At 39.6% G+C, this 12,290-nt stretch overlaps 1 protein-coding gene across 1 annotated transcript; it reads right to left on the reverse strand.

Moving 5' to 3' along the window:
* Nucleotides 1–3,438: 3,438 nt before the first annotated feature.
* Nucleotides 3,439–9,884, reverse strand: LOC105354462 (uncharacterized). Its single transcript, XM_011477653.4, has 7 exons — nucleotides 9,759–9,884; nucleotides 8,975–9,316; nucleotides 8,644–8,796; nucleotides 6,598–6,699; nucleotides 4,813–4,847; nucleotides 4,606–4,743; nucleotides 3,439–3,633 (listed from the first exon to the last, which is right to left on the reverse strand). Exons 1-7 carry the CDS (start codon nucleotides 9,796–9,798, stop codon nucleotides 3,526–3,528), a joined length of 918 nt encoding a protein of 305 aa, XP_011475955.1. The 5' UTR covers nucleotides 9,799–9,884; the 3' UTR covers nucleotides 3,439–3,525.
* Nucleotides 9,885–12,290: the final 2,406 nt, after the last annotated feature.

Genomic DNA, 12,290 nt, shown 5'->3' on the forward strand with positions numbered 1-12,290 from the left:
AATTTAGAAAGAGAAGAAAGACCACATCAGGTTTGATAGATTTTAGAAACAGCATGCATTTCTACATCCACAACAATTTAAAGATACAAAGGAAGTGAGTCTTTTCAGTCTTTTTTAGGAGTTTCAATATCACATCTAGAGTCATTCATATAGGAAATGAGTTTTTTTTACTAACTATTTTGAATCTATTTTAATCTTCATCTTCACCGTCCTGTGTCAGAAAAGAACGGTAGAGAGATGTGAAGAGGTCAAGCCTCAACTATTAAACTTTATAATACAAATATTCAAATGTTCTAGTCTTAAACTGTAAGTAAATTGGATAAGACTACAGTCACATATCCCAGAATGCCACCCTGCAGTGACATAAATACAAGTTTTTAGCAAAACTAGCAGGTGGACACGTGGCGGCATTTGTAATTGGTAGACAGCAGTCACAATTTTACACGTCACACAGTGGCTGCAGATGTTTAAATAAAAAGTTCTTTCTGGGCCGATTTGGGGGTCGTGCTGTGGGGGCAGGAAGGAAACAGTACGATGAATAACTGATAGGATGGTCTCTAAATTCCTTAAAATCTTCTGATGATCAGCGGTTTCATACTCCCACCCTCCAGCCATAGCCCTTCCCCCCGTGTTGCTGTCCCACAGCCACCGTACGATTTCTAACAATCGGACGGTGGCAGTGGGACAATCGACGAGGGCTGCTGCTGGGGTGGGGGCTCGGCGATGACTGGACATCAATCTGGCGATCATGGTCACCAAGGGTCTTGCATATTAATGGGGAGACGGCATTGATGCCATATGATGCTCTTCCTCTGATGAAGACTTCTGCTGTGGTTGGACCACTTTGTTTTCTGGATGGCTTGTTTCTCAGAAGCCACTTTGTCTAAAAATGTGTAATTTTGTAAACTGACAAGATTGTAATGTGTGCTCAAAATCTGAGTTACAGAATGGTCCACTTTTCATACACCCACGACTGCCGGGCGGTGGCACTTGATATGGACGGCCATCATCCAGAGACATTTCCACATCGTCCAATAGTAGCTGCTGTCAGCCGGCCATCCAGCTGCCACTGCCCTGTGGCCTCCCAGCTGTCGCTCGATTTTGTGATGGCGTCATCCCCCCGTCTGCAGCTAATCTTTGAGATTCTGCTAATGCCTTCCCATCGCTTGGTGGCAGTTGTATTTGTGACTGTAGCGTAAAGGACGGTTAAAACTTCCCAGCGATCAGCCATGGCATCAGTTGCATCCAGAATTGTGTGTTTTTGTTTCTTCTAATGTTGACTGCTCGTACTTTCAACCATCCACGGTACCTGAACTTCTGAGTGGCGTTTATACTTTTCAAGCAGCGCGATTGTTTCCAGCGTTTGTTTTTAACACAAAGAACCTTTTGCCCAGACTTTTGCGGCGTGTGTGAATGTGCAAGTAAATGAAAGGCAGAGGAGGAAGGGGTGTGTTTGTCAACTAAACAGAAGCAGGGAATAGAACGGAAAAAATATTACTAATTAAAATAACATGAGATATAAGACAGATGGTTGCTCTGTTTTCTATCTAGTTGTCCACTCTCTGCGTCTATCTCTGTCTCTTTGTGAAGTTTGGTATTTCCTAACTTCCTCAGTTAAGTTTTCATCAGATTCAGTGTTAAAACGACATTTTTCTGGACAGTGTCCTCCATACTCACATTCTCTAAACGCTGAAACAAATTCAAGTTAAGGGACGCGATTTGCACTGGATTGCACTACAGGCGTAAAATTCCAGTCACAGGTGACATCACCAGCAGGTGTCACAGTCTGCAGGGTGATTCTGCTGCAATGGCCGTGCGTCTACTGAGAGGCAAGCGATTACAAATCACTTGGAAGAATAAACCAGCCCTTAGGCTTGAAACAAACTGTGGGGACACAGCTGGCTGTTATGTATTCCCTATCAGGGAGATAGAAACGGAAACTTAGAGTTCATAGGAAGAGTTTATTAATAAGTCTGAAGGAACAAAAACACTGCATCCTTAATCATCCGGGGGTGTGTGGGGGGGGGGTGATGTGAGGAATAATGGGAGGAAGAGGAACTAGAGCAATCGAGATCATGTTTCGGAATATTTCGTAACATCCGTGGAACTTCTGTTTTGTGACTATTGTTCCTAGCTCTGATCAAAGTGGGGAGGTCACATGACTGTTTGTTCACGTCACCAGCTGTTCTAAATCCTCTCAGTTGTTTTTTTAAACACCTCAAAATGAAAGGCAGAAAGTTAGCAATATTAATTTATAGTAGGAAGTAGGAAAATAACTTTTCTTGTTTCTTTTTTTCCTCTATTTCTCCGTTGTTGTTTTTAAAAGACTACAAACTTTTGGGTTCTTTTCTGATTTATAGCTGAGCTTTTAAAAGCTCTCTCTTTCACTGTTTCACAGATTGTTTATTCAATTTTTTTTGCTCTTCTAAAATTAATTATGGTATGTATGTACATCCAGCTACTCAAAATCACTACTACTGTGTTTGTCCTCTATTAAAAAAACTTTACCATCCTAAAATTATTAATTTTAGGATGTTCCTATTGTTTACAATTATCTGTAGTATTTATTCAATACAATGTTTGAAAAAGCAGGTCGGTATTACACAAAACCCAGTGTTTCTGCATTCTCAAATAAATACAATCTGATTTGAATAAAAAAATAAATTATATAAAAAAACAAAACAAAGAAAAAGGACTTTACCAATCTTTCCATCCATCTAGCTATTTTCTGTACCCGCTGTATCTCTTTTGGGGTCATGGGGTTGCCAGAGCCTGTCCCGGCTACTCTTGGGCAAGGCGGGTACATTTGGGACAAGTCGCTAGTGTGTTGCAGGGCACACAATGACTCCAACACACACTCACAGATGCACACCTAACAATTTATGGTAATCATTGAAACTATGAAGCATGCTTTTGGATCGTGGGAGGAAGCCAGAGTGCCTGGAGAAAACCCACGCATGCTCGATGAGAACATGCAAACTCCACACAGACACAACCCAGCAGGTGTTTGAACCAGGGCCTCATCGTGGGGCGAGACTCTAACCATCACGCCACTGCCATCTCTATAACAATCTATGAGGTTAAAAAAAGGAGAGAGAGATCAAAACCCAATTAAACCTTTCTATTTAATAAGTCTAACATTTTGAAACCATTTTTAGCCACTAGATATCGCTGTGGTGAGGTGCTTCCAATGTTCCACAAGATTGATTTTTGTTTTTTGGAACAATTGTGTTAAATTATTCGATCTCTCAACTGTTCCATTTTTCGAAATCACTATGTAACAGGAACACCTCAGCAGGTCGGGAGGTGCAGCCAAAACTCTGGGCAATCCAACAAAATCTGCAGAACACTGGAAACTATCTCACATGAAAGTTTGTCAGAAGCACAGCGAAGGGGCAGGTAAGAAGAAATGTGAAGCAAAGGAATCTAAAGTCAGACTGTAATCCAGACTGTGGTTTAATGTAAAGTAACAGCAGAGTACAGAAGAGGTGAAGCATCATCTGTGTTGGTGGAGTTCACATCAAGCTAAACAGATGAGTAAATGTCATTTTCTATGAAACCACAGGGGGCGCTGCTGGGTGGAGTAGAGTTTGGGGCTTGAATGTTAGGGTATTTTAGGGAGGGGTCTTCATCCTGGAAAAAGCAAAGGATAACGTCACAATCATAGATGTTTTTCATAAAGTGGTTCTCACAGACACAGCTTCTCTTCTCCATCTTTGACCAACACAGGTCTGATCTCCATCAGTTTTTCCAGTATGGAGGGCTTTTATTCATTAATTGTCCATATTTGCATAACCCTCTGCACTGACATGGACTATAAACTGACACTTCCCATCTTTTTTTATTTTTATTTTTGGAGCTTATGTATTTAGAAGAATTAGTAAGGACATGACACTTTCAACTCTAAAAACATAGATTTACATTTCTAGAAGACCACAGAGCCAAAACCAAGAGGATGGAAAAACTTGTAAAAAATTATAACAAAAAAAAGAAACTAGTTCAGTGTTTTTCAACAATTTTTGAGCCAAAGTACACATTTCCTTGACAAAAATCCCACAGCACACTGTCAGCAAACTACTTAGTGTGAAACCTCAGCTTGTTTTGATGAACACAGAGCTGAAATTCTGGTGATAATAAATGTTTATATCAGTGAAAATTAACAATTTCCAGCGGCACACCTGACCATCTGTTAGGGTTATGTTTATATCATTTGCTTACACGCTATTATCACCATGAAATGTTCGTCTCAGTTCTATCTTTCAGTAAGAAAACAGTGACCTGAAAAGTTCTGATTATACAAGAATAAGACGCTCCTGTACTGCTTGATTAAATGACCTACTTTTATGTTATCAACCCTGCCACCAATAAAACCAGACTGGATACACTGGGAAGGCAGACCTCCTCTGTGACAGTTCGCGCTGTCACAGACCGATTCTCCTTCTGCAGAAGTCTAGCAAAAGTTCTCATCTCCTGTGTGGTTCTTCTCTTTATTAAGGAAAACGTCAGAACCCTGACACCATCTCTCATGGAACACTACTGGTTGAAAAACACTGAACTAGAGAGAGCACAGGATTTTATGTTGTTTCCAAACCAATTTTCACTCACATTGTCCTGAGGACAGTCGACGAGGCTGTACACATTTGTGCTGTCAGATCTCTGTGGGTTCCTAGAGTTTACGTATGAGTACACAGTAGATATTTCCACCAACGTGTTCTCCCTGATCTCCTCGTATTCATGGCTGTGCTGCAGAACAAAATGACATTTAATTTCTCATCTGGTTTCATCTCAGATTCAACACAGATTCAGACTCACCAGAGGGACGTTAGCATATGTTTCTGAAGGAGGTTCTGAAAGATGAGAAATGTAGAGATTTAAATGCAGAAATATTCAGTTTCACTTCATAAACTTTAAATACTTTTCATTTCTCACATAAAAAAATGTAACAATGTAATGTGACAAACGCATTATATTTGATTTGAAATTATTACATTTCGAAGTCCAACCTCAAACCCTGTAACAATGTTTTGGTTTCGAGGTTGAAAGCTACTAATTTAAAGACTTTAGCTAAAAGTATCCTCTGGTCTACATAAGCTAGGATATGGTACATCCAATGTCATGAGAAAAACAAGAATGTATAATGTTTTTCAAATACAATTATTTTGATTTCCTTAAACATTAGTAACTATTATTAATACGTCCAACAGAACTGAAAGGTTGACTCAAGAAACAAGAAACATGTTTTGAGTTGGTGCTAAAAGCAGAGCTGGATCGGCGTGAGTCTGTTGGTGTTGACTTTGAAATAGAATTCTCCCACATTTCTTGGGTTTGAACCATAGCAGATTGTCTAGACCATGTCTACATACCAAAATGCATTGAGTTACTGCCATGTGATTGGCTGGTTAGAAATGTGTCTTAATGAGCATTTGGACAGGTGCACCTGAAAAAGTGGCCAGTGAGAGTATTTTTGGAAACAAAATGTTTACATTTTAGTATATTCAGGAAAAAAATTGATCAAATAACTGGACAACTGCTATGTGTAGCCGGTAGCTATGACCTTATGGCAGCTAACACTTAACAAATTTTACTGTCTTTGAAAGTCTGAAAAATAGTAAATATATGCTGTCAAAGAAATATTACTTGTCACATATTATCATGATAATCAAGGGGCGGCAGTGGCTCAGACGGTTGAGCAGGTCGTCCAATAATCGAAGGGTCGGCGGTCGATCTCCGCTCCCCCAAGCTAACTGTCATCCTGTCCTTGGGCAAGACACTTCACCCTCCTTGCCTCCAGTGTGGCTCCACTGGTGTGTGAATGTGCATGAATGATCACGGTGATGGTCAGAGGGGCCGTAGGCACGAACTGGCAGCCACACTTTTGTCAGTCTGCCCCAGGGCAGCTGTGGCTAAAACAGTAGCTACCATCACCAAGTATAAATAAATAATGGACACAATGTAAGCGCTTTGAGCGTCTGGAAAAGCGCAGATAAATCCAATCCATTATTATTATTATAATAAAAATGAAAAGTTCTAAAAAATTCAACTGGACATTTCTGGTTTGCAGACGTCTGGCCTGTCATCCCAGCGGTTTGAACAGTTCATGGCCAACAACTGTTGAAACTCCAGCAAGGAGGAGGATAAATATCTCTAGCTCAACACCTGAACTGAAGAGGCCGCTTAGATAATAGGGTGAAACGTCTTCAAACCAGAAATTTTGTCCAATTATATTTTTGGGAACTTTTAATAGTACTTGTCACATGAGTCTGCAGGAAACCTGTTTGTTTTTGATTTCCCTACATAATTCTTACACATTTAACATTTCCTGATTTTCTTTCATATTTCTCCATAATCTGTTTTGCAGTATTTAAATTTAAGTCACCATTGGTTTTCTCTGCATGACATATGTTGTGATTTTTTTAAAAATGTAGAAATAACTAGCAAAAGTCTAAGAACAGCTGCCTAAAACACAAACAGTAAAACTTCATGTTAAATTCACGGATAAGAACACAAAGGAACTCTTTAAAACATGGAATGTGAAGAGATAAAGATGTGCAGTCTGCAGGAAATGACTTGATGTCATGTCAGTCAATCTCATCTCACCTTTTTTCTGCTTGAATCTGTGGCTCCTGCAGAAAATCAGCAACGCCACAGAAAACATGGAGATCAAGCCCACCAGAGTCAGACTCACATACAGCAGCAGACCTGCAGAACATGGAGACAAAGGTTTTAGTTCCACTCTTGGAGGTTGGAGGACCATCTCAGTCAGGAAAGTTTTGAGCAATTGAACACAACCAGACCTTATTGCAATGTTGTTGTCTTTGTAAGAACTTGTGGGCTTTTGTGTCCTAATTATAAAATGTGTTTTTGTGTTATGTGTTTTTAGGTTTTTGCCAGATCTTTTTGTCCCATGTCTGGACATTTTAACACTTTGATTCCTGACATTCAGAGTGTGGTTTAGCCATGTTTCACTGAGCTCAGAGATGCTTTTATGGCAAAACTGTCCTCTAGATGGTAGCATATTAATTTAAAAGCTGCATTTATGGAGCAATGGTTTTGCATTGTCACAGCTGCACTCTAGTAATGTCACAGATCTGGTTGTTAAATGTATTCAGTTCACAAACGTGATCTTTTATTTTGGCTTTTGGGTCATTCTTAATGCAGCCTTTTCACCTAAGACTTCCATGGCTCAGTTGACTCAAGGACAATCAGGGTTCGATTCCCAGGGGACGCGATGAGCTTCTTCCAGCGTGGGACCTTGAGCAAGACCCTATGCTCTACTACCTAATTATGTAGCCACAAGGTGGCCCAAATCTGGGTCCTGTGCTGGGTTAAGTCAGGAAGAGGATCCGATGTAAAAAAAAAATCTCTGCCAAACCACCTGCGTGAATCAGTGAAAGGTCATTTGCTGTGGTGACCCCTGAAGGGATGTGCTGAAAGTTGAACCACGACAACTTCCATGCATGCGTCTGTCCATCAATCCATGCAACCATCCAGAAAGAGCAGACCTCCCCATCACTAACTGTAAAAGATCTGGAATCTTAACTGAATTATCACAGCCTTTAACCTTTTGGTCATAGGTTAGGAAATGAATGAAAATTGGTTACTACATGGAGTCCTGTGCTTATTTAATGACCTCCTTATTAACCATAATGGACTGGACCATCGTTATGTCAGTTGATCGGCCACGTTTACACATCCACCTTCTCTCCCTTTTGAGCAGAACAATAAGACACTGGAAGTCTACATCCTGGGGAAGTGACTTATTCCTGACCCGGAAAAAAAGGTAACGGAAACAACTGAAACTAACAGTCCAGCATTACCATTTTTGTTTCACAATAACAATTTTAACATTTTATAATCTGACACTCAGACTGGCCGTCTCAAATTTGGCTACAAACCACTGCAGGAAGAACTTACGGTCATGGCATTAAACATGTCAGCCACGACTGTCCTAAAAATATGCTGAGCTTTGAGAATTTTGCAGCTGCAAATTGTTTTTGCTAACCCAACCTCAAAGTCCACAGGCCTGCTTTAGTGTTGAGATTGAGGACAAGATATGATTTTAATTGTTGATGTCAGCAGCTCTCTTTGTGTTCTGCATGTTGTTGGTGCAGCATCGTTTCCTCTGAGTGACCTGCCAACATCTTCATTGGTCCAATTAAAATCCATTTTCCTTGGTGTCCAGAAACACGGCTGTTCTCACTATGGATGTCTATTGTCTACCACAGAGACTGAGAATTATCACAGCAGCATAACTATCATGGTAGAAGCTGGAAGAAGCTCAGAAAAAAGCACATTCCACCCAATGTCCTCTGCTTCCAGAATGGATTCACTGTAGTTATTTCAGTGAAAGCTCAGCGAGGATTCAGAAGATAACAAGGAATAATAGAAATTAACAATCCAGAATCCCAGTTGTTGTTTCACAAAAACAAATTTAACATTTCAGAATCTGTTTCCAAAAATAACTGATTCAATCACTGATTTCCTTTACTGATATAGGAAAGGAAAGTTATTAATTCATGCGTTATTCTTCTTCACTCTGTTAAAAATAAAACATTGAAATGTTGAACATTGTTAATTTAAAAGTGATTATTTTACAAATGCAGACTGCTGCCAATGATAACAATGTTCATAATATTCTTATACCTGATTTTGTGTCTTGATTTATGGTTTGATGTGAGGATGATGTAGAGTTTAAACCCTTTGTTGTTGTTGTTGTTGTTGTTGTTGTCATACCAAACGAGATTGGTTTTGTTGGAGAAAGTTCTACAGTCCTGGTTGGAGCTGAAGTTACTGAAGCTGTAAAGAATTCAAAAAGTGAGTCAGAACTTTATTCTTTTTGACATCAAAGTTATTTTTTATGAACAATAGTTTGTGAACTTTTTTAAGCAGAGGTAAAAAAACTGTAATAAACATGAAACAAAAGACACAAATTTTCACAGAGAAATATTTTCATGATTTTGAGGATCAAACTCACCTTCTGTAATGATTATTTTGAAGTTGTCTTCTGAATCTGGACTCAAATCTTTTTGTAATTCACATCTGTACAAACCTGAGTCTGACTTAATGAGTTTAGTGATCGTCACATCTAAAATACTTGATCGAATATATCGATATTCATATTTAATGCTGTATCTTCCTCTCTGAGCTTCATCTCTATATGTTTCTATGAGAATGTTTCCTTCTTCACATGTTTCCTTACAGAGCAGCTTTCTGCTCCCTGAAAATGTAAGATTACATCTAACAGTGATGTCTTCTCCTTCACGTTTTGTATAGATGTTGGTTTCTGCATCAACAAGAGAGTCTCTGTCCTGCAGAGCTGCAGAAAAGAGGAAGAGTCGCAGTTAATGTCTTCCTGTAACACTGAACACTAAAGATGATGCATTTGAGGAAATCTATAGAAACCTCTGAAAGATTAAATCCCAAGATGTTATAACCATTTATCTTCCCTTATGACAGAATTACTTGAAATAAAATGACGATGACAAATGGTTTGTTAAAAAGAAAATAGTGTTAACTTCCTGTAAAAGACAGAAAAACAAAACATTTTTCTGTTGAGGAAAAAGAAAAACAACATAAAACAAAGCCACAAAGCTGCAGTTGTTGTTTTTAAACCCTGAACATCAAGTTGAATCCCAAAGATGAAGATCATGAAACAGAAACAACTGCAGAAGACTGAAACAGTTCAGTTTAATCTGTTCAATAAAGGACTAAACTGCAGCTCTAAGAATGAAAAGAGTGAAAGAAATCAATGAACTCACTCAGGAAGAGACAACAGATCAGACTCTGACAGACTCTCATGCTGCCTGATGGAGAATGATGGAGCTTTTCTTCTTTTACTGCTAAAACAGGAACTTCTCTGTTTCCTTAAAGCTGAAGCTCCTCCTCCAATTACATAACTCATATTTCATCATTCTTATTCTCAGTAGATCGTGTCATTCCCATCTTTTACTTTATGACTGATTGTTTGTAATTTGATGTGTCCCAGCAGTCTTTGCTGTCCATTATTTACCTGCATGTTCTGTAAATAAACAGATGTAAACTTCTGCATCATCACTGCAGCTTCAATCCTAAAATACTGTGGTTTAAAAAAAGCACTGAGCATTTTAACCACAGGAATCAAAGTCCTCTTTATAAAGGAGATGTTTCCTCATCCCGTTAGTGTTTTCATAGTGTGGACAGAGGGGCGTCAGAAACCCTCATTGACTCTATTCTGTTGTCTGTAGACTGAAGGTTACTGAGCAAACAACAACTGTGAGTTTGTTTCACTTCCTTCTATGCAGATGTGCAATGATTTAAACTTTCTTTGTTTTCCCTTCACATCAGGACTGAAACATCCAGCAGTCGAAAGAGAAGAAAGACCACAACGGGTTTTTAGGAGTTTCAGTTACACATTTATTGCTCTGAGTCATTTTTATGTTACGTCCCAGGACGTTTTTCTTTTGTGTGGTTTTCTTTTTGTGTCTGCAAATGTCAGTGTACAGGTACCGGGCTGCGTTTGGTGTGGTGCTTCAGCACCAGGAGTGGATTGGCTGCCAGGAGTCACTACCGGAATCACACCTGCTATAAAACGAACCAGGAAGAAGACCAAAGGAGGCTCATTTAACATCTCCCACCTCTCCCAAAACCAGCTATATGGAGTTTAGAGTTGTAGGAATGGACTGCCATTTACTTTGAATCGTGTTTTCTCTGGTTTTTGTTATGTTAGGGAGGTAAGTTATTGTTTTTTGGTTTATGTTTTTTTACTAGGTAAGATTTGGGTTCTTGTTAGGTAGGCCAATCTTTGTTTGTTATTTTGGCCTGGGTCCACTCTGAAGTAAATACTCTAGCTCTCATGGTTCAAGTGTGCTGGCTTTTGAGACTGGAGGGAGATGGGGCTTCATTTTGTGTTGCATCCTTTTTGAGCCACTAGACGGGGGGGGGGGGGGGGGGGGGGATTGGGGGCGTAACAGTATAGGACAGGATTTTTTTAAATTAACAATCTATTTTGAGGCTCTTTGTCAAGAACTGGCGTTGGAGGACCCAAAATGCAGGAGACCAGACTTGGTGACAGAAAATAAAATAATCAATAACCAAACTAAAACATGACAACGCTATGGTGAGAAACAAAAAGGTGATACAGCAGAGCAGATGACCTAACCAGGATGAACAGAACCCAAAACACTTAAATAAGCTGAGGGTAATTAACTGAACTGAAGACAGTGACTGACAAAGAGAACCAAGAACAAAACCAAACCACTGAATCCTTACAAAGTGCTGTTTTAGAAATGAACCATAGAAATATGTTCTAAACATGTCAATTTCTTAAGTTGAATTTTCTTTGAAACATGAAATGTTTCATTGTAAAACATAAGTGAAGAATGTTGTTGAACTCTGACATAAAGTAAATGTTTGGATACTGAAGCTTTTATAACACGTTTACTGCTGCATCTGCACGGAGGATCAGACATTTGCATTGTTGGGAATATGAATAGAAGTGTCTAGACCTTTTTTTTAGAGCCATTATCTTTTTGTCTTGACTGTACAAGTCATAGTGCATTAATTTAAATCTGCACTAATGAGGTAACAGTGTTGTTTTGTCTTCTACAGACAAACAAATCACAGGTTCTATTCTTGGTTTGAGTTTTCTACCTTTATAAAGTAAATTTTCAACATTTTTATTTGTATGGACAAAAAACTTTAAGTTAAGGGATTCTTCTCCAACAGATTTTCCTGTGGTTTCACTTTATCGCTAGTAGACATTAATAAAACATATTGACCTTATCTTTACCTAGCCCCGGCCTTCTACAAATTCCAAATGTGGCTGAGCCTGGTCGGGCCATGTTTGCACCACTCCTTGTGGACCACCGTCAGTCTTGTGAAACATAAGTGGCAGCCACCCCTGCCCTCCTGGGCAGGGGTGGCTGCCACTGCCTTGTTCTCTCCCGGACCAACCGTGGGCTGGGTGGATGGCTGCCTGGAACGTGGGGCGGGTCCCCTTTAGTGGGCCCTGACTCGTGATTGGGGTTGGAGTGGGGGGATGCTCAGAACTCCTGGCTGGTGGCATTGGTAGTTTGCGTGACTGAAATGTTTCACATGTGTTGGCCTGAATGCATAAGTATGCGTGTGTGAACATGAAGTGTATTGTGTACATGTTGACATGTATGTGAACATTTTTGGAGCCAGGTATGTTAGTAACATTTGAGTGTGTGTGTGTGTGTGGACAGGCCCCACCCTTTCTAGATTTGTATTACCAGTTTAACCTAACAGTAATGATGATAACTATCTTGCAACTTGTTGCTTTATGCTGCTAA

This window comes from Oryzias latipes, chromosome 7 (assembly GCF_053564925.1).
Source record: "Oryzias latipes strain Hd-rR chromosome 7, Olatipes_Hd-rR_3.1".
Classification (NCBI taxonomy): Eukaryota; Metazoa; Chordata; class Actinopteri; order Beloniformes; family Adrianichthyidae; genus Oryzias; species Oryzias latipes.

Excerpts from the sequence above, each read along its gene's own strand:
- LOC105354462 (XM_011477653.4), bottom strand. The coding sequence starts at position 9,798 with ATGAGAGTCTGTCAGAGTCTGATCTGTTGTCTCTTCCTGA. Across the intron at positions 6,700-8,643 it reads AAATCAAGACACAAAATCAG|GTCTGCTGCTGTATGTGAGT; the intron begins GTATAAGAATAT and ends CATGTTCTGCAG. Across the intron at positions 4,848-6,597 it reads CAGATTCAAGCAGAAAAAAG|AACCTCCTTCAGAAACATAT; the intron begins GTGAGATGAGAT and ends CTCATCTTTCAG.